The 23,150-nt window shown below is 43.0% G+C and overlaps 1 protein-coding gene across 4 annotated transcripts in view; it reads right to left on the reverse strand.

Annotated features, from left to right (window-relative positions):
* The window catches only part of REST (RE1 silencing transcription factor), a 15,097-nt gene extending 5,726 nt beyond the window's left edge, over positions 1–9,371 (reverse strand). Inside the window, exons 1-3 of one of the 4 annotated variants that reach the window (XM_081893572.1) lie at positions 9,229–9,371; positions 4,319–5,238; positions 516–599 (exon numbers count right to left, since the gene is read on the reverse strand). In XM_081893572.1, the coding sequence (XP_081749698.1) occupies positions 516–599; positions 4,319–5,228 (994 nt within the window). In that variant the 5' untranslated portion in view covers positions 5,229–5,238; positions 9,229–9,371. Of the gene's footprint in view, positions 1–515; positions 600–4,318; positions 5,239–8,448; positions 8,570–8,607; positions 8,626–8,799; positions 9,166–9,228 lie in introns of those variants that run through there. The other 3 variants (XM_081893571.1, XM_081893574.1, XM_081893573.1) reach the window with 3 other exon arrangements.
* Positions 9,372–23,150: the final 13,779 nt, after the last annotated feature.

Raw genomic sequence — 23,150 nt, forward strand, 5'->3', positions numbered from 1 at the left:
AACATCAGCATTCTGTGATTCAGTGAGCATTGTTCAGTTCTCAATGGCATGCATTTGGGTTCCCCACCTTTGGGGGAGTATAAAAGTTTTTTTTATAGTACTGCAAAGCTTTGCATTTCCCCGAGAACTGCTGATTTATTTTCCTCTTCTGCATGGATGATGCTTTGATGAATACTGGAAGCATAGGTAACAAGTGGTGAAGGAAGTTCACTCTGTATATTGGGGAGGGGGGCTTTCAAAGCTCTTTCTTATCAGACAGGAGACTGCCCAGAGTAAAAAAATAAATAGCAGGGATTACAAGTGCAAAGCATCCAGCTAGCCATGGCTGTTTCCACAGCCAATGTAAGCACACAATTTACAACTCACTTACAGGCTGTTTTAGACTTAAACCTTTGGCGGTCATAAACAGACTACGAATTTCATTCTGCCAATCCCTGCACTGACATATCAGACATTTAACGAATATAGCCACAACCTTAACCACCACGGCTCTCTTGAATTGCCTTTTTACCAACCTGAATGCGTGCGCATGTGCCTGGTTAAATGAGTCTTCTGAGAACTTGAATACGGACACATGGAACACCGATAGGGACGCTCTCCTATTAAAACAGATAAAATAAGCACAAACTTAAAATCCTTAAATTGCTCAGAGGATTGAACTGAACAAACACAAACACACAAAAACACACACGAACACAAAATAACTGAGCTGGACGATTTGGTGAGAGGAAAGTGGCATAAAAATGTTGTTTCATCTTAAAACCGGACTAAGATTTTGGTTTAAACATCTTCCTTCCCGGTCTAATATACCTGGCAAATACCTCAAATATAAATTATCTCTAAAATAACTAGCAACCTTCACCTACAAAGTAATTCACCTGCTCTATAAATATGACAAACACTAAATGAAACCAAGGTTAATTTTTTTTAAAACCTCTCTTACAGAGGTGTGTGTGAGAGAGACTATTTTATAGTTTGCATTTGGGTTGAAGTGATTTCTATCCATGATATTTGTAAATTTTACAACAACTCTAGAAACAATCTAGGTTTTTTTTTATTCCCATATTGCAGATATTGTTGCTGAAAAATAGCTGCTTGTCTAAACCTGCCTTGTAATTCTTGGCTGAAGCAAGATTTAAACCAGGGAATTCCTGCCTCCTATTCTTAGCTAAACATCCACAAATGCAATCACCAACAAGTGCAAGCGCCCCTGAACTCACAAGGACACTCTGCAACCTCCCACATACTCTTACAGAAAATAAGCAGCAGCAAAATTCTCTCCCACCATTTCCAGCACTGCTGCTCAAATTACAGAAAATTCCAGTTCTCCCTCAACTCCTTTTGCAAGGTCAGAGGGGATGGGAGAGAGACTGTGTTCTCTCAGACTTGTCCTGAGGTCCGAGAAAAGGTAAATGATAGGGATGAACAATTTTTTGAGGGAAACTGTCTGACCTTGGTGAAGAAATCAAAAACTGTAGCTACAACAGTCTCTCATCTTCAGGTAACCCCACCCCCATTTCCCCAAATGTTTTCCCTTGGGCACAACTGCTTCAAGGAGCATCAATCACCTTCTGGCAGAGCCATGCAACCCTCCTCTCCATTTGTCTTTCCTGTGTCAGAGGCCAGTAGTTTGGCCCTTCTTGACCAAGGCTATCCACGCACCTTGGCCAAACACCTGTACATCTCATTTTCAATGGGAGACACTTAAACAAGTACTTCACATTAAAATGTACTGTGCTGAAGTTTGGCTCGATTATGCTCTAACTCAATGGCCTCTAAAAGGTGTTATGGGACCCACTACCAGGTGGTAGCCTAATAAAATTTCTCCTAAAAACTCAGTTTCTATCAGACTTTTGCTAACGTACATTTTTCGACACAGTCTGCACGTTTCATAACAGCAGGAATTAAACTGACTGACTGTCCCTATTGTTTATACTAGGGGTCTCTAACATTTTAGGACATGGAGTCACAGCTGTAAACCTAAAGAAACTGTTGAGTCCAACACAAAATACTGGTTTCATGGGTGGATGGCAGAGGAAAGGGATTAATGTTCAGATTTCTCTCCATAAAAAACACGTACACATACACAAAACAAGTATGACCAGAAACAATAGCAGGCAAGTCAAAATGAAACAACAACCCCCCCAAAAAAGCACAACAAACAGACAAAACTCAAATTTAAAAAATCAAAAATCATGTAGGAGGGAAAGGGGAACTGTATGGGCACAAAGGGGAGTGCCTGAGGGCACCATAGTGCCTGTGAGTGCCACACTCTTAAGTATACAAAGTTGTATTGGGGTAACTTTCTTCTCCCCTTCACTCTTTTTAGTCGCAAATCTAGTATTACCACTTATTTGGGGTCAGCATCAAATGATTTAAAAAATACAACTTACTTTTTTTTCATTTAGTAGAAACTGGCCAGCACAAGGAAAAGAGATCACAATGAGGAACAGAATTCTGCACATATATCCATAACTCAACTATTTATCATATTATGTCTGGTACAAGGTTACATTCTACATAGCATTACTGGAGCGGATATGTATCTAAGCTAGAGCAATATTCTTAAGTCTTTTAGGTAGGAGAACATGGGCTATACACCACTTGAGTCTAAGATCACTAGAATATGCTACTGAACCTCAAGCACTTCCTTTTGCCTAATAATTCAAGCATGCACATGCCTGGCTTTCACTCCTGGCACCGCTGCAGGTTTTGTCTCCACTAATTATGACTAGTCTGTTTTTCTGCCCTTTAACAATGGTTTTATACGCAGAAATCTATAGGTGAAGATATTCACGGCAACAGTATCACCTGGCAATTTCTGCAATAAAGGGGCAAGGATAGGATTCAAAAGTGATCATCCACACTCTCCATTCCAAGCAGAGTACAGTTAGGGGAGGAAGAATGCTTTCCTGCAGCACCCAATGAATCTGCAACATTGCAAAGGAACAGCAAGATGGTTTCAGTTTCTGAACATATTAAGTAATCCACTACAGCCTCACAACTCCTTCTGTAAAAGAAGAAAGAAAAAAGTCTGCCACCTTGAAAAGAATCCAAGCCTGAATCATGTCAGTTATTTCTGCTCTATTAATGCAATATCTGAGCAGAAGTGGCAAAAGAATGCAGGCCACCACTGCATACTATATATAATGAAGCTGAAATTCCAAAGCCTGGCTACTTGTGCTGGCTTGAATTCTCTTCATCCGTAGAACATAATTACATCCAATACTGGATTGAAATCCCTATCCACAATTTTTTTTTATATATTCAACTGTTATATTCTGATTCTAGAAGTGCACTTAGATTGCTGTGTCACATCAAGTCTCATAGTTACTAAAGAACAATCCTCTGCTTGGCAGAAGCACAGCCACAAAGCTTCCTTACTTGCCAAACAGAACTTTCCGAACCCGGGGGGGGGGGGGGAGCACAGAGTTGCAAAAATATTGAGGCAGCTGGAAGGATTCAACAGCCATTTGGATGCCACCTCTGTGAGCAAAACTGGGCCTGCCCCAACTAGTATCTGGTCCCAATGATTGGCTTGGGATGAGGATTAGGCCAAAGAATTCATAGAAAAATACGAGGTTTGAGGGATGCTTGTCATTTTGGAACTGCACTAATCTTCCACTACCACTAGGTCCCTTAAGCTCAGCCCTAAGAGCAGCTACAAGCTTAAATAGCTCAACTACCACTGTCACTTTTAACTCAAACAAATTGTTTCTGATTTCATTTTTAAAATAGCTTCAAAAGCCAAGTCTACTTTTAGTGATTTCTGGCAATTTTGTTATTTTCCTGTTCTGCATTTCTTCAAAAAAATAACTTGGACACAAATGTTTTGTGAGTGTTTTATACAAACAAAACAAAAAGGTTGAGCAGAGAAAAACAAATTAGCTGACTGTGGCAAAGTATTTTCAAAAGCAAAAACCACCATTGTTCCCTTACTAGAGCTAATTTTCAGTATATAAACATCCAGTATATAAACATCTATTTTATTGGTGATTATTTAAAATTTGATTGGAGAAAATTGTAATTCTCAAAATACACTCATTCTCCTTAAAACCTATCAGTGAGAATCAGCAAATATCACCTCCCCTGCCACACAAAGATGTAATGAATTGTGTTTAGTTTTATTGTTTTACCCATTAGCTCTAATGTATAACACAATAATCCTGGTACACATAAGCCAATCATTTTAAATCAGAAAGTGCTAGTTTATAGCACAATTTATAACATGATGGCAAACAAGTGCAAACGCACTCAAATCCAGCACACCCAAGTCCATTGCAAACAGCCAAACCTAAGAAACAGATACAACACTCACCTGTATGAGTTCGAATATGTTGCACATAGTTGTTCTTCCGGTCCGAGAAGTAGGAGCATTGTGAGCATGTGTACACTTTCCGTGGGAAATGGTTTCTTAAATGTTTCTTCCAGTGATATTCACTGACAGTTGTGTATGTGCAGATGGTGCATTTGTAGACCCTCTCATTTTCTCCAGCTTTGTTGTGGTGCTTCAAATGAGCCAGATAGTGATCATACCTGTTAGTGTTGTAGCCACAGCGATCACATCTAATGGGCCCCTTGGAGAAATCAACTTCCTCTGTAGCACTGGAGGCAGCTTCTTTAACTTGGCCATGCTTCTCAGCTTTTTCTTCTACAATGAATCTCTTGGCACTGTGAACCCGAATGTGATGGACAAACTCCTTCTCTGACTCTGCCTCATACTGACACGGCTTACAACGAAACGGTTTGTTCTTCAAGCTCTTACATTTGTCATCTGCACTCTCTGGAGTATCTGGCACCTCCAACGGGTAGCTCTTGTCTTGGCTGCAAGTATGAGGAACAGAAGGCTCCGTCAGTTCTGCCATTTCCACATTACGAACCTCAGGAGCTTCAAGGGATCCCAGATCCACATCTTCCAGGCGTCTATGGTTGTTCTCCATGCCCTGGGCTTCATCTATTCCTTCTCCATCGCTGTCTGAAAAGTTGGCATTGCCGACGGTTGTCAGTTCAGCCATTTGCCTCTCTTCACCAACCATGTAATCACAACAGTTGCCATTAACTTCTCCTGTCAGGGCCACATTTGCCAGCATAATAAGCTGTGGAGCTGCTAGCTCAGCTTTGGAAAGTTCCGAAAAGTCATACATGTCATTTGACAAAGCCATGCCAAGGTTAGTATTTCCAGGGAACAGGCCACTGCCACCAGACTGCCCCAGCACTTGCATTGCCATATTAACAGTTCTGTTAAAAAGGGAGGGAAAGATTGTTTAAGTGTCTGTCTAGACATTATTATGTAATAATCCAAAACTGAGAACACTTCCAATAACAGTGACAATTTAATTATGATAATTATCTTGATTAAGAGAAATTGTGGTCAAATATGGCCACATTTTCCACAAAGTCAAACTTTTAATTGCATTATGATTTCATTTTATAGCAAAGTATCAGCATCCTTCCCTCCTAGCATGCTCCCAGGCAAGGACTTTATATTTCAAACGAGTTGTTCACATTTAATCTTTCTGTGTGCACAATTGCCATGCTAAATTCCACAATTGTATTTGTTCCAGTTACACTGTTATTCTGCTGCTTGCTGTCCACACCAGTGCCCTTCACTACCTATTTCTGTACCTGCACACACACTGCATTAAGATAGATCCAATGGAAGTAGCTGGGGATTTCTTTAATACTAATGTCTTGCACAATAATTATATTTGGCGGGGGCAGGTGGCTGTATCCAAAAGAATTTGGAATGTCCCACAGTCCCTTTTTACTCTTAAAAGCACAAGGACACTTTCCCCAGACTGCAAAAAAACGCAGCAGCAATGAAATATTTAAATTATGATAGAGAGTTATTGCGCAAATCCTATGTATTTTAATGTGTGGAGATCTTCAGAGAACAGCTCCTTTGAACTGGGCTGCTGAAATTCAAGCACATTTTCAGCATGCAGCAAATTGGTAGAAATAGGTCTTTTTCATTTGGTATTGTGGACCACAGAGGGAAAAATAGCTAGGTTTGGCTCAGGTGAGGAGCAAATGTGGATAGTGGCCATCCAATGAAATGTCACCACATATGAGAAACTTCTTGACAAACCGCCTACCAAAAAGTGTGCTAAATGAGCTTCTATGCCAGTGGTGACTATATATGCAGCAGGATATACAGTATATATTTTTTCTTATCAGATTTCCCAGTAAGATGAAATCAGGATTATATGCTTAAAAGGCACAACTGAAATTTTTATGACATGTGGATGCTGCAAAAAAAATTTATCTGAATGCACTGATTCCACAATAAACTCCAACTATAAGCACACCTACACCCAAGCATGCTTCATTTAACAGCAAACACGGAGAGCCTTGTAACCTAGCCAAGTGTGAATAAGGTTATTCATTATAATTAACTGGTTATCACTTTAAAAACATGTCTAGGATCCAAAGCATTAAATCTGAAGGCCACACTATTCATCTTGAAATGAAAAGCTGAAACTAGGCATACTTTAGTTAAATGTGCAGGGTTTTATGAATACTGATAACAGTTGTAGCAAAACAATGCTTTCTTTTCCAGAACATTACAAGGAAAAATAGATTTAAAGTGCTAATTATTTTGAGATGTCTCATGGGAAGATAATTGTTGATTAACTAACTATTATTAATTCTTTAGCAGCTAGCATGTGGTCCAATAATTCTGTATAAAGCAGGCTTCCTCAGCCTCAGCCCTCCAGATGTTTTTGGCCTACAACTCCCATGATCCCTAGCTAGCAGGACCAGTGGTCAGGGATGCTGGGAATTGTAGTCTCAAAACATCTGTAGTCTCAAAACATCTGGAGGGCCGAGGTTGAGGAAGCCTGGTATAAAAGGTAAATGGGTAAATAGTTGTCATTGCTCCTTTGCTTCGGAAAACCAACTTTCAACACCAAATTTGAATAACAAGAGCAATTAAACAATGATGGTCCAGATTAAATAATGCTTTAATCCAATGCACTTTATTTCTAAACACCAAAATCCTCTAGGCCACAGCACCAGAGTTAGTTGTAATGCAATACTGCAGAAGTCCCTACCAAGCAAGGAGCTAAGCAGTCCTCTTACCACAATGGGAAAGGCCATGTTAAAAATATATTTTGTTATGGCCTTCTTGAAAGCCAGAACCAAAGATCAAACAAATGCTAATTGGAAGACAGTTCCATTATTGCAGAACCATCACAGCAGCATACACACAGGCAAGTCCTCAAAGACCTGGCTTGGGCCTTACTTCCCGTTGTACTTACTACAGTTAAATCATTCCAAAAACCTTTCCACAGGCCAGACTTCTTAAAACCTACTCAGAGTTGTTGTTCTACTGATAGAGTAAAGTATCATGTAAACCATACATGTTCTTTGAATTATTTCAAAGTAAATACCTACAGACCAGATATATCCCCACACTATGTAGGGATTCACAGCAAAACAGGAATGGCTGTCGGTGATGTGTATTTTTGTGTAATTCAGGATTTGTTTTCAAAACTGAAAATGCAGACACCATGGCTTTCTCGGCTCCCTTCTCTTCTACTAAGGTACTGAAGAAAAGCTCAAACACACACACATTCCTCAACAAAGTGTGTTTGGCAAGTTTCTTGGTCTTGAAATTAGTCAACCAACAGCAGGGTGGGGATTGTATTTAAATAAAATGCTGGTCTCGTTTTTGGCCTAAACGCAAACGAGCTCAATGACCTACATACACAATGTTATCAAGGCAGAAAGTAAAAAGAACTAGCAGTGTTTTAAAGTCTGGAAGCTTTCAAATGCCGATGGTCTTTTATTCAGCCTCCTGCACGTTTGCTGAGAAATTAAATTCCAAGTTTTTACTCCCAAGTAAACTTGAGGCCGCAGCTATTCGCCGAAAAAAAGCTCACAATGGTAGAAGCCCGTTACCAAATTGTGTGTGTACCATCAGCCCCAACCACCATCGACTGCCGCTGCTGCAGTTGCATTCCAGAAATAGGCATTCGGCCATTTTCTCAAATACCAAGTAGAAGCACAAAGCAGCTCTCTTTGCAAAACTCTTGCCTGCAGCGCACAACGCACAAACTCACCGAAGTCGGTGCTGCTGCTCGGGAAGCGGGGGGGGGGAGGGGGTTGCTTTCGCCTCGTCAACCCACTTCGCCCCCCCTTTCCTTCAACCTTACCCCCCAACTACCACACCCGTCCCCCCAAAAAGTTTCAACTCTCCAGCAACTTTATAAAGGGGGGGGAGTGAGCGAGGGCGAAGATTTGCCCAACTTCCTCTCACCCCACCCCCAACCCAACACTCCCCCGCCCCCCCCCACCCCAAGAGAAGGAGGGCTGGGGCCTTTTCCTTTCTCCCCCCCCCCCCCGAGACCTAAGCAATGCAGCTTAGGGTGTGCGGGGAGATTGTGTCGCCAGGTTGTTCTGCAACGTCTCCCCCCACCGCCGCCCACCCCCCCCTCCAATACATACACATGCAACTTCCCACGGAGACACGCCACGAGTCTCCCTCTCAACTCGCTCCCTTCTTGGGTGGGGGCGGAGAAGGAAGCTGGGGGAAGGACTCAGCCGGGTGGTAATAGGTTGGCGATTGGGGGGGGGGGAGGGAGTTGAGAGAGTTCAGTTCCGTACTTTCCTCCTCCAAGGAAAACGTGGTTGGGGGTGGGGGGGGGCTGGGGAACGTGACCCGAGGCCCACCCGATTTCCACCCCCCCCCCCGCTTTGCTGAGGGTGGGGAACGCGCGAGCCTCCCCCTCTCCCCATCCATCCCTCGGCACCGGAGAGCGCAAGGTCACCGCGCGGCGCACAAAAGCGGCAACTCACGGCGGAGAGGCCCAGCGGCGGGGGAGGGCGAGAAATCGCTGTCCAGCTCCACCACGCAGGGCGGCGGCTGAAGCTGCGGAGGCCTCGTCGGCCCGGGAGACGGCGACGGCGAAGGCGGCTCCTCCCCGCCGAGCCTTCCTTCCGGCCACCGGGGACTAACGCCCGTTGGCGGCGGCGGCGGAGAGGCTGTTCCTCAGGGGGGGGGGGTGTCGTCCGGCGGCTTCCTTCCTGAGAGGCCCCTCAGCCTGCCTGCCTGCCTGGCTTTCCCCCCCGCCCGGCCGCCCTCACTCCACCCACTCCGGCGACGCCGTCCCATGCGCAGCAGCAAGCAGCCGCCCTCAGATCAGCCCTGGACAGCGCCACAGGCTCGCTCCCGCTCCCCTTCCTCCCTCCCAACGCCACCAACGCGGCGGCGGCGGGGCAACTCACCGCCTCTCCTCCGAGGCCAAAGGGAGTCGAGGGGGCGACCACGGCGACGAGCTTCCCCTCAGACGAGCGGGCGGCGGCGCGCATTCCAGCACTCACCACGCGCGTGGCAACGGCAGCCACGGCGAGCGAGCGAGGAGGCCCGCCCAAGCCCAGGCAGTTATTGCCCCGGTCCCGCCCCTTTCCTCATGGCGCGTCCCCTCTTCTCCCTCCCCCTCCTCACAGCGCCTCGTTAGGCCAGGTCACGCTTAGGCTGCCTCACGAGCAAGGCCTGGCGAAGTGGCTGTGTTATAAGAGCACCAGCCAGCCGTAGCTTCTGACTTCGCCAGGTTGTTTCGATAACTTGCCTCGTTTTTTGTTAGTCCCACAGCTGGAGGAGGTTTATCGAGGGGGGGGGAGGCGGTGTAGGCCCTGAGTTAAGGAACTTCCTCCTCTCCTCACTCAAGATTTACCACAGATGTTGCACAGCCCCTGCTTTTTGGGCCTCCGTTGGTTCGTTATCTACCACCTCAGAGGAACCTACTTAATAAACACATAACAAAAAACACACATACACTGTTGACTCAAGAGACTCTCACGCACAGGAGCACTCACTGAGCCCCTCAGACTTGGAAAACTGCAAATGGAAATTTCTCTCATCATGACCAGCTTGTAAAATAAGGAGTGGTGTTGAGGTGATGGGATTTAGGCTGGTTTGGGGATTCTTAGAAATGCCCAACCTCAGCGCATGCTAAAACTGACCCTGTGCCATAAATCACTAATTATTCAGGCAGCCTGTTCCTCAATGATATGGAAGGGACTTTACCTGCCAAAGATTCAACCTGTTCGCTTTCTGTAAAAATAATAGACTGTTCTTGCAATCTTCTTTGCAGGCAGAGCTGGGAGAAAGCTCCGTTTAATATGGATCTAAGCAGGGCTTTTTTCAGCCGGAACCTCTCAGGTGGGCGCCATTGCCGTTCTAAGAGAATGAGGGAGGCATTCGTGGTGAGTTTTGGCACCTCTCTTTCTAGAAAAATAGCACTGGATCTAAGGAAATGTATTTAAGAGTGTGCTGCACAAATGTTAAGGCTACAGCTCCTTCGCACCAATGGGATCTTCCGTCCCATGTAAATAGCAATGGTGGGACCATGGTGGAGATAGACAGTTAAAGTACTCTTCCCTCCATACCTGTCCTCAAACAAATTGGCCCCCCTCGGCTTTTAAATTTTTTAAATAACAATGCATAATTAGTGTCACCTCTATATTTGCCTCTGGAGCTTTCCCTTGAGAGTGGTTGATGGGCACCTCATTCACCAACTTCAAGTGAGACAGCCGATGTAAACCTGAGAAGTCACACTGAGCTTGATATGGCTTACTGCAGATTAAATGTGCATAATTTTGCATCCCAAGTCTGAGTCAGGAAGTCTGTCCTTCATTACTATCCTGGATGAACATATGCAATCCAGGCTGATTTCAACCATCGTACTGTCATAGGAATAATGTAGGTTTACCTTATAGGGTTGTTGTAAGATACATTGAGAAAATATGTCCAAATCACCTAGAACATTCTAAAGAAGTAGATAAAATGCTGAGTGATATAAATAATTTTGACCAACTTTTTCTGAAGCCAAGAGTTTTTGGATGCCATTGAGTCAGCTGGAAAATGAAAGTTGGAGTTTAGATATGATTGCCAGATGTCTCAAGGCCTAGACTCGAGGACAGACTTCTGGAGTGAGACTTGGAAGTATTTGTATGTTTTTAGTTATTAATTCTCATCTGATTTCCAGATCAGGATCTCATGGTCATACTTATATGCTACATATTATACTTGCCTTTCTTTACTATATTTATAAAGGCTGTCCTATAAAATAACATTCCCTGGAAGTTTCACTAAAAATAAAATGCAACATAATAATCAAAAAGCATTATCCTTGTTTATTTCAAGCAGAGGAAGAAATAATACCAGTTGGCAGCACAGCCATAAATCAAATACTGAGAACAGGGGGTAGCATTCAGCTAGGTTTTACTCTTAGTTAGTCCCAATTATATTATTTAACATGATAATCAGAGAATCATAGAAAAGTAGAGTTGGAAGGAACCCTGAGGGTCATCTAGTCCAACCCCCTGCAATGCAGGAATATGCAGCAATGCAGAATGACACAGCTGTCCCATATGAGGATCAAACCTGCAACCTTGGTGTTATTAGTACCACACTATTATGTTTGGTCCATTAATTTCAGTGGATCTGCTCTGAGTAAAATTTAGTTGAATACCGCCCTCAGATTTTAAAACCACAAGTTGTTTAAAAAGCCCAGGTGGAATAAAAGGACTACATCTGGCAGTGAAAAAGCCATAGAGAAGACATGAGGTGAGCTTCTCTTGGGATGCTAGTCCACATCTGGAATGCCACCATTCTCACTAGTAGACACCTCTCACTAGTAGACACCTGCCTTGTTTCACTTGGTGGGGCGCCAGGAGTAGGGTCTTTTAAGAGGATCTCAAGATTTAGATAGATGTATGCTAGAAAAGTTGGTGCTGGAGGAGACTCTTGAGAGTCCCATGGACTGCAAGAAGATCAAAGCTATCCATTGTTAAGGAAATCAGCCCTGAGTGCTCATTGGAAGGACAGATCATGAAGCTGAGGCTCCAATACTTTGGCCACCTCATGAGAAGAGAGGACTCCCTAGAAAGGACCGTGATGTTGGGAAAGATGGAGGGCACAAGGAGAAGGGGACGACAGAGGACGAGATGGTTGGATAGTGTTCTGGAAGCTACCAGCATGAGTTTGACCGAACTGCGGGAGGCAGTGGAAGATAGAAGTGCCTGGAGTGCTCTGGTCCATGGGGTCACAAAGAGTCGGACACGACTAAATGACTAAACAACAACAACATGCTAGAAAAGACTATCTGTCAGGTAGCCAGGCTCCAAGCGGTTAAAGATTAGGACCAGCACTAATGGACCCAATAATTGGACCCACTAATGGACTAGGGGCCAGTGCATCTGACAAAGCACTGATGCAATATGGCCAAAACCCCATTCCCAGTCAATAATCTCACCACACTATTTTGAACCAACTACAGCTTTTGGACAATTTTGATACAACACATTGTAATATAGGAGCATAACTGGCCAGCCATCTCCATCCAAGTATGGGCACAGCTAGTACCGGTAGATCACCAATGTCACTGTCCTAGCACAGAAAGGGAAAGATATAAATACAAAATGATGGGGGGGGAGGGGGGGTGTTAAGCTCTGAAAAGAATGTGATTGAGGAATGAATGCTGGAAATGGACCCCAAGGAAAACCTCTGGGCCCCTTTCTCCTTGGGATTAACATTTTCCCTAACTGAACCCTTCCCTAGCCTAAGGAGGTGGCTAAAATCCTAACCAGTTCCAATCCTGAGATCCGGCAACCATTCAGTTAAGAAAAGGTATAAGGAGGCAAGAGGTCCAGACCAAAGAGTCAGGATTAAGAGGGAAAAGAAAAATTAGAAAGAATTAGTAGAGAAAGGAGAGGAGTAAACAGTCAGGAGCTGTTGAGTTGAGAAATCATCTACCTATTTGAACTAACCAGGCATGTTTTTGGCTGTGGGGCAAAGTATATCAAGGATTCTGTAAATACTTTTGAGAAATGCTAAAAGGAAGCTCAGAGAAATTTGGCATGTGTGAGGGAGTTACATTTAAATGAGTATGGTTTGTTTTCATCCACTGAAGTCTGGGTCTGTTGAACTTGTTGCCCAAACATTTATGTGAGCTGAACAAAAGTGCTCTCTGATGAGATGCTAAATTGTGACCCCCAACTGAAGTTGACACACTCAGGCACTTTTCTCTCACCCTGCAAATTAAAGGTATGCAGATTGCAGGCTGTTGTTTTGCAGGGAGGAATAGTTTCTGTAATGGGAAGAGGCAGGTGGGGCATAGTTGCTGGGTTCTTCAGCTGGATATAATTTCACCACTTCATTAGGCTGTGAGTACATTTTCTAATATTTTTGCAGGTACTGAATGGTTCGTGCATAGCTAGCTTTCCTTGACAGTGCAAAAGCTTGGGTGTTTTTATTAAAGTAACAGGGTACCTTCAAAAAGTGTGTTATGTGGCCTGGGGAGGGGTTCTGCTTTTGAAAAAGAAAGTAAAAAGTTCCACCAGGCACTCCCACTTCAAGCCTTTAGGCTTATCTATAATAGCTCTTTGGATCCCAGACTGTTTGCTATAGTTTGAGATGTAGGTTTTCAATTTACTTGAATGGCCACAAAAACATGCAAGCTCTTTTGCATTTTTAAAATATCCAAACCTTTTCGGCAGTAGAAATTACAGAATTTTATTGTTTTTCTTCATCTCAACCATTCTTTCACAATCAACAGCTAAATCGCATGCATACAATCCACGAGAATATCAAAATTATAGCAAGATTAGCAAGACATTGTTTACAGTCCTACAGCCTGATTTCACATATCTCACTCAGGTATTCCAAGTTACACAAAGTCAACAGTGTTTTCTTTCTAATAATATTTCAGCTAAGAATTTTTATATAATCCACAATCAGTTATGTAGCTGCACCTTCTGCACCTTGTTATTTCATAGCATAACAAATAGGTAGAATGTTAAGTTTTATTTATTTATTTCACAATATTTATACATAAACTGCATCGTTGTAATAAACCTCTAAGTGGTTTACAATAAATATTTAAACAATTGGCAAAGAAAGCAAAAAACAAGCAATTAAAAACAGTTAAAAGTTTGTTAACATTAGACTAAAAATAAATTAAAACACATCAACTTTATGTGTCTGAATGAACTTGCCCAAGCAAAAGTGTTTTAAACAGGTGCCAGTGCCGAAAAGAGTACAGCAAAAGCTCCTGCCTGATGTCATTAGGCAGGGGGTTTCAAAGTTTAGGTGCTGCCACACTAAAAGACCAATTTCTTAAAAGTGTTGAACAAGTATTATGTGGCACCTGTAACAGTGCTAGTTCTGAAGATTGAATCAGTTAAGTGGGTACATAGGGAGTAAGGCAATCTTACAAGTACACTTTCATCATCTGATATTCTCCTCAATCATCTGCCAGAAAATCACAATATTTGAGCAATACTAATACTCCGTTACACTTTTATACCTCCAGTTCATATCTTCCACCCCGAATACTATTTTTGAGTGTCAAATGTCATCTTAATATGAGTTTGTAAGATTAATAATAATATTTATTACGATGCCCCAAATCCATTTCTAAGAATCCTCCCAAATGCTTCTTCCTAAGCCTCTCTTCCATGTATCTTGGTATGAAATGGGGATGGGGAAAGCTGTAGTTACGGTATTTAAATTTTATTTTATGTGCTCCAGCTCATATCAAATATTACAAAGCCAGCTGGGTAAAGAGGAGCTAGAAATAATATTAATGGTTAGTGATAGTTATGGGAATGAGAATTATGGGCTTCTATGTTCATTAGCTTCTCATTCCAGTAGTCTGTTGAGATGTTATGAGACAGATAAGGTGTGCAGAATAATCTATAATAATATGTGTGATTATAGATAAATTAGCATTATAAATTATGCACAGCACAGTCTTATTATAAACTTTTAGGGTGCACACACATAGCAGACACCCACTCCACAGAAAAACAATCCTTCACCCTTCAAAATTCAGGTAATATTCCCTGAGAAAAAATACACTTAGAATAATCCCAAATACCTTCTAGGCTCTCCTAAGGACTCTATTTCCTCTGCAAAAGAAGAACCTTTCCCAATAGTTATTTCACTTACAAATCTTTCAAATCCTGTCTTAAGGGCATATTTTCTGTATGAAAAGGGTATGCCTGTGACTTGGATTCAAGACTATTTATCATCTCAAAAGAATGGCCAGACTGCCCAGGTATTGCAATTAGTAAAAACATAATCATACATTGGGGAAAGAAGCCACACTTCCAAATTTCCATGGAAGTCCCCCCTTTTTGTGATGTACCGTATTTTTCGCACCATAGGACGCACTTTTTCCCCTCCAAAAATGAAGGGGAAATGTGTGTGCGTCCTATGGTGCGAATGCAGGCTTTCGCTGAAGCCTGGAGAGTGAGAGGGGTCGGTGCGCACCGACCCCTCACGCTCTCCAGGCTTCGCGGACCTCTTCGCAAGGAGCGGGAGCACTCCGGCTCCTTGCGGGGAGTTGCCAGCATGCCGAAGCCTTCGCGCGCTGAGCTCAGCGCGCCCAGGCTTCGCGGACCTCTCCGCAAGGAGCCGGAGCGCTCCGGCTCCTTGCGGAGAGTTGCCAGCATGCCGAAGCCTGCGCGCGCTGAGCTCAGCGCGCCCAGGCTTCGCGGACCTCTCCACAAGCAGCGGGAGTGCTCCCACGGCTTGCAGAGAGCTGCCTGTTTGCGGGCTGGGGTCGGGGGAAGCTCGAGCTTCCCCCGCCCCAGCCCCGCGCCTGGGGGGGGAAATAATTTTTTCCCCTTTATTTCCCCCCCAAAAAATGGGTGCGCCCTATGGTCCGGTGCGCCCTATGGTGCGAAAAATACGGTATGTATGATGCTCTTAGGGAGGTATTTGGCTAAGGGGTTGGGCAATGACTAAATTCTTTAAAGGTTCCTGCACACTTTGTTCTGGGTCTCTCACCTCATTGCAAGAAGGCGGGGGTGGGAGAGGACTCTGTTGCAACAGAAAAGCAAAGCAAAACTTGCCTCTCTTTCACTGGATCCTGTCTCCATCCATTCTTCTCTGGCTGATCATGGACTTAGGGGACTCAGAATTCCTTGGGAAGTTGGGCAGCAAAATCCAACCCCCAATTTATCTACAACAATACTGTATACTGCTTGTGCAAAATGCAACATTTTACAGAGATTAAAGTTACATGTTTGTAGAAGGTATTTTGGTGGAAAGTCGTTCAGAGACAGCATACAAACAGCATAATTCCTGGTAGGGAACACAAAAGACATTGTACACAATCCTGCACAAGTTAACTGTGACTAAGGCCTAAGACAAATATAATGTTCTCCAACGTATCTCTTACCTGTGCTTAGAAGATTGGGAACGACCTGCAGGCTTTCACAATGTTTTATCCCTTCCTTTTTTTGGAGGTCGTCATGGCACAGCAAAAACTCTGATACTTTGGGCACTTGTATGGGGTAATCGGCCAGGGACAGGAGAAGATGTATATGCCATTGTATAGGCAAATGAGAGACGATTTACCCACCCACCAACCACAACTCTATGTAAATAAATAAATATGCTTACTTTTGCTGAGGGAACCAACTCAGACTGTTAGGCCTTATTCTGTGTGTCAGTGGCTATAGGGTCCCATGAGGATTTTTCAGTAGAGGAGGCACAAGTGTTCCAAGACCGAACACAAAACACCCAGAGTTCAGGCCCCCTGGGCCAGTCCCATATCACATCCCTCCCTGCCTTCTCCCATCCATGAATGTTCTCCTGAATATACCCCCAGCCTGGTGTTCCTCTGGGTTTCCACCCCCCACCCCCGCCAAGGTCTGAAATAAGATGTAAACCTAGAGAATTGGCCTGGGGGGGGGGTATTTCCAGGACATAATCAACAGGCATAGAAAGGTTTAAGATCCTCTTCCACCATAGCCAGTGCAGTAAACTGCGGTAAACTTAAAATACCTTAGCAAACACAGCTTTGGGAAATAAAGCATGTAGTCATGTTACAACTTTTTAGCACAACTTTTTAGGAATACTTTCAAATTCCAAAAAAGTTGTGCTAAAAAGTTGTAGCATGACTTGGGAATGCAAAATATCTTTGATTAAATTATTTTGATTAAATTAAATTAGCGTAATTTTGTTTTGCTTGGTAAGTAAAATGTGTGTAAAATTGCCTAGGAGTAATTTTAAAATTTGCCAAATACTTGCAGTTATATATTAATATTATTTTTATGTATTTATGTATGATTTAGCATTATCTGACATTTTCAGAAAGTAAAATTTAAATTCTTTGGTTTTCCGAGAGCAGTTTACATGCTTCTTCATCAAATGCATAATTACTAAGTGAAGTGCTGCCATTCACAAAAAAATAAAATTTCTCACACCCAAAAATATATATTTCACTGAAGAAATTTGCAAAAATTAAGTTTCACCTCCTAAAATGACATACCCTGCTCTGACATGCTAATCAGCAGAAAAACTGTTCTATCTTGATTCAAACAGTGGTTATATCCTTCTTTGAAAAACTCATAAATAGATCTGTGCTGGGAAATTATGCTTAAGAGTTTTCCAATAGACAGACAAGTCAAAATTTACATAGCATAATAATTACTTGGCAACATTTGATCATTTCAAATCATGGGAGAATGTCCAGTGTTGTTTCTTTGTCCCAGCAGCTTCCTCCTGAAATCATTTTGCACTGAACAGCAACTAATCTAATTAACAACAAAGAGTCTTGTGGCACCTTAAAAGACAAACAAATTATTATGACCTAAGTTCAAGTTCCATTCTTCAGATGCACGAAGCATTATCAGTTTGCAGGGTTATTCATTCACATCTACACATGGTGAGCAGTTGTAAGCCGTGAACTCAGAGGGAGATGAAATGCAACAAGGGCAAGCAGTGGCAATTCATTCGGGGCTTCGAATAGATGTAAAACAAGCATAGTGTCCTTTCACAAACGATAACACAAATGATAATGTTAGTTAACTTCCGTAGTGGGACAGGAAATCATTGCCTGTATTCAGACTCAAATGAACAAGAATAAAACTTATGACTATCCAGCATTTTCCCTTTGAGATTCCTTTGTTTTAGGACCAGTAGCAGATCGGCAACAGAATATCCTAGTAGAGAGAAATGGTCCCAGACTGTTTTCAAAATAGTGCCATCTGAAAGAACAATAGTAGGTGAATACTTCAACCAAGTAGGACACTGGTAAGGTAAGTTTGGAAGGCCCTAAAGAAATACGTCTTCCAACCGGCTTATTTGTAAATCATTACTGATATTTCATAGCCTGAATTGTGGTTTATTACTGTGAGAAGTGTTTTTCTTGGCCTGTTAAGTATTGCCTGTTCTCTCAAGGGGAAGGGGTCTTTCTAGTTCTTGTATTGCTGATACTTTGACATTTCTATTATAAAGGTAGAAAAGATAAAGGTAAAGAAATCCTGGATAGTTAAGTCCAGTCAAACTTTCCAGTCAAACTCTCCGCTTTCAGGCCAAGGGAGCCAGCGTTTGCCTGCAGACAGCTTTCACAGGTCATGTGGCCAGCATGATTAAACTGCTTCTGGCGCACTGAGCACCGTGATGAGTGCCAGAGTGCATGGAAATGCCATTTACCTTCCTGCAGCAGCACCCACTGTACTCTCTCAAAATTAAACATGTGCCCACTGGTCCATTCCCTGCTTTGCAGCCTTGGTTCTTTCCTATCTTACTTACTTTGCACATTTCCCAACTCTGAAATCCTTTCAAGGTGAGCCAAGCAGAATCAGCCAGCCAGCCAGCCAGTCGACAGATCCTATCATGCCTTTCCACCCTGTAGATCTGCAAGGTGGCTTACAAGCAGCTTTGCATACATTTGTTTTGCACATGTAGATCTTCCGCCTTAGTGCAAGCCAACAGAATTCCTCACTTGGCATGTGATGTCTGCTGCGGAGGGCCAGTACCCTCAGGCGCTGCCTGTAGGAAGATAAACAGCTAGTCCTCCCCCAAAGCACCTGCCAATCTGGGAGTAGATAATAATGTTAAGGTCAGGGCCTCCTCGCAAGCAGAAACTTGAAGCAACTGTAATTGCTATTCCAGATGTGTCAGTATTGTCAGTTTCTGCAAAGGGAAAGGTGTTAAGATAATGGCTGTTGTATTTTCAGTCTTCTTCCTAACAATCCCAAAGACAAATTGCATTTGTCTTTTTCACCACCACTGAGTTGAGGCTCTCATTGTGCTAACCCCAAAACAAGCACGTAGCCCTGATGCTAGATCGAATGAAAGGTGGCCTGCCAGAAGCTTCTGGAAATCCCACATGGCAACAGCCCTTACCCCAGGCTTTCTCAGCCTCGGCCCTCCAGATGTTTTTGGCCTACAACTCCAATGATCCCTAGCTAGCAGGACCAGTGGTCAGGGATGCTGGGAATTGTAGTCTCAAAACATCTGGAGAGCTGAGGTTGAGGAAGCCTGCATTACCCCATATTTGCTCCCCAGGTCTTGGAGTGACCAGGAAACAACACACATATGAAAGCAGCAAAACATACAGGTAGTTGCCCCACTTCAGCCTTCAAAAAGGGACAGGAAGGGCACTGCTCCTACCTATGTTTTCCCCTCAAAAGGGATGACAGGTTTTCCTCCTGCCAGAGAAAATAGGAAGAGAACCATGCATACCACCTTGGGTACCTTGGAAGGAAAGTGGAACATAACTGTCAGAAATAAATGATAATAAATAAACTCCCTACCCTAGAATATGACAGAATGCTGTGACTTATTTATATAGATTATATAGAATAGGGTAGACTTAGGGGTGTGTTGGAATTTGCATGATTTCATACCTGACAATTTGGAAGTGTTTGCTGATTTTCAAAATCTGGTTGATTGAATCCTGGTTTGGCTGGTTTGGCTTCACTTTAAGTGGAGTAAGTAAGGAATGACTCAGAAAAGATTAGCATTTCAAAGCCCTGCTGGGGGAAAAGAAAGAAAATTCTTTGTGTTGATGTTTAAATTTTACAAGGTGTGTGTTTAAAATTGCACATGCCCCAAGAGTGTGTGTGATATCTTCAGTGACAACCGGGAAACAGGTGCTGGAGCTGCTAGAATGTTATAGTTTTGGTCTTGGAGCAGGCAGATCCGGATTCCCCTCTCCTTTCAAGTATGGATGATACTAGATGGCCTTGGGCCAATCATTGTCTCTTAGCCTAAACTGTGTTGCAAGTTTGTTGTGAAGCTAAAATAGAGGGGGAGGGGAGAGCTATGTGTCTTGCCCCCAGTTCCTTCGTAGGATGTATAATAATTTCATCTTAAGCCTATTAGAGTGCTAGGACTTACACAGTGTATGTTGATTCTGATATTAAGTGTCTCACTGTATGAAACTTGTCAGCTCGTGAGAGATTTGATGAGTTTTGATAATCGGGTGCATAGATTATTATTTGCTTCTGGCATTTTACGAATTTAAAATTGCGACACACACTTCACTTTTACACTCCCAAGCTATTCCTTGCATACTGACATCAAATACTAGAAATATACGTTGCAAATTTATTATTTTGTTTAAAAAAATTGTCACAGAGCTTCATATATGTTTCTAGTGAGGAGTGCCCAATGCTGCCTGGGTATTTTTTTGAAACAAAAAATGTGATTTTTAAATGAATAGTGCAATTTGAGAATTTGGACCCATCAAGCCCAATATTGGGTAAAATCAATCCAAAGTCATGTTTTGGTATGCCATATTGATTGAAAATTGTACCTGGCATCCAAACATGGATAAAGACCACTACTCCCATCTGGGGAACCCTTATGCCAAGTTTGACCTCTCAAGAGATCATCTCCAAACTTGTTCCTGAGGTGGAAGTGGTGGGACAGAAAACATCCACTTTCAAAAATATAGATTTCAGTATTCCTTACTGCCCTTGAAGCTTGTCTAATACCATAATCCTCATATTGTGGATGAGGGGCAGCTGCTGGGAGAAAATTGGCTTTCCCAAGGCCACCTAGTAGTGAGTTCATGGCAAGAAGAGGATTTGAACCATGGACAATAGCACATGAAAGCAACCCTTAGGCTATTGCCTCAGGAAGGCAGGAGATCCTGTCAGGCAAGTTTCCAGCTGAGCTGTACTTGCTTGAAGGAAGGAACTGATTTGCATCAGTGTGGGTGCTATATGGATGGCAGTTACCATTTCGATGATGCACGCGAAGACAGGCTCCGGTGGATTGAGCAGGCAAAACCAAGTGGGTCCAGTGGTCAATAAGAGTTTCTGCATGTGCTGTACAGAGAAGTGAGGAACAGATAGGGCTCATCTAGGAGAAGGCAAACTCTTATCCTAACCCTTCACTGACTTGTGGGATGTCTTCAGAAGAAAAGGCTAAGGAGTAAACCCTACAGAAATCCAGCATGGAGTCCCTAAGATGGTTGGATGGTGTCTTGTATGCCGCCTCCTGGTAACTCCTGCAGCCAAGCTGGTACTCTGCTTTCCTCTGGACCACATCAGTGAGGTATTGCGGCTTGGGCAGCTGAGGACCTCCATACACACTGCCCCAGAGAGGTCACTTAGCAGCATAAAGTGACCTCTCTGGGGCAGTGTGTATGGACACAGCAGTTTGGCTTCACCCCGGAGGCACACACTGTCATTTCTTGGGACTTTGATTATGCAACAGGCAGGGCTGGTTGGCAATACACTGGTGCCCTAGGCACAGAATCAGCAAAGTATCCCATATATGAATTAACACAAGACCCAATTCACAAGAAAGTTCTCTTGCACAATCCCTATTTAAATAAATAGCTCAAATTGGGGACAATTTCACAGACTTTAGATGTGTGGGTGACTCCAGGAAGGGAACAAGAAACTTTCCCCCAATGAACTTCCTTCCATTCAAGTATCTTAGGATCTAAACCATTGCATGTTTCAGCTAGACTGGTTTATCAGAATAGGGCTTAAAGGTAGACCAGACCAAGGAAGAAGTAGAGAAAGAAGGCAGTCCTTGCATTCTCTTCCTCTTTTCTATATGTTAGAAATAATGCTAGTGAGCTCTCATCACTCTTAGTGCTATTTATTCAATTTAGATCATCAGCTTCTATTAGCAAAATTCAAGCTTAAACTGAAGAAAGTAGGAAAAATCACTGGGCCGGTAAGATACAATCTAAACCAAATCCCTTATGAATACACAGTGGAAGTGAGGAACAGGTTTAAGGATTTAGATTTGCTGGACAGAGTGCCTGAAGAACTATGGGTGGAGGCTCGCAACATTATACAGGAGGCAGCAACTAAAACCATCCCAATGAAAAAGAAATGCAAGAAAGCAAAGTGGCTGTCCAACGAGGCCTTACAAATAGCGGGGGAGAGAAGGCAAGCAAAATGCAAGGGAGATAGTGAAAGATACAGGAAATTGAATGCAGATTTCCAAAGAATAGCAAGGAGAGACAAGAAGGCCTTCTTAAATGAGCAACGCAAAGAAATAGAGGAAAACAACAGAATGGGAAGAACCAGAGATCTGTTCAAGAAAATCGGAAATATGAAAGGAAAATTTCGTACAAAGATTACCATAATAAAGGACAAAAGTGTTAAGGACCTAACAGAAGCAGAAGACATCAAGAAGAGGTGGCAAGAATACACAGAGGAATTATACCAGAAAGATATGGATGTCTCGTACACCCGATAGTGTGGTTGCTGACCTTGAGCCAGACATCCTGGAGAGTGAAGTCAAATGAGCCTTAGAAAGCACTGCAAATAACAAGGCCAGTGGAAGTGATGGTATTCCAGCTGAACTATTTAAAATTTTAAAAGATGATGCTGTTAAGGTGCTACACTCAATATGCCAGCAAGTTTGGAAAACTCAGCAGTGGCCAGAGGATTGGACAAGATCAGTCTACATGGAAACTGCTGAATAAAAGGCAACAATACAGACGCAGAGTTCCACTGGATTTTTCAATTAAATTACTGTAATCCAGTTCTTATGATTTCATATACCTATTCCATTAGCCATTGTCTCTAGTGTTAAAGGAGTTACTAAATGAAGAAATCAGTTACTTTGGCACAGTCTTAAATCCAAAGTATGAAGATTTTTACAATGCAGACATTTTGAGTTTTTCTCCCCCTCACAGGAGTGGAAGGAGAACCAAGATAACAGTCACAACTGTACTCTCAATAAGAGTAAAAGGTTGTGTACAAGGAAATAAAGGTAAAGGGACCCCTGACCATTAGGTCCAGTCGTGACCGACTCTGGGGTTGCAGTGCTAATCTCGCTTTATTGGCCAAGGGAGCCGGCGTACAGCTTCCGGGTCATGTGGCCAGCATGACTAAGCCGCTTCTGGTGAACCAGAGCAGCACATGGAAAC

This window comes from Podarcis melisellensis (genome assembly GCF_964234715.1).
Source record: "Podarcis melisellensis genome assembly, chromosome: 17".
NCBI classification, from domain to species: domain Eukaryota; kingdom Metazoa; phylum Chordata; class Lepidosauria; order Squamata; family Lacertidae; genus Podarcis; species Podarcis melisellensis.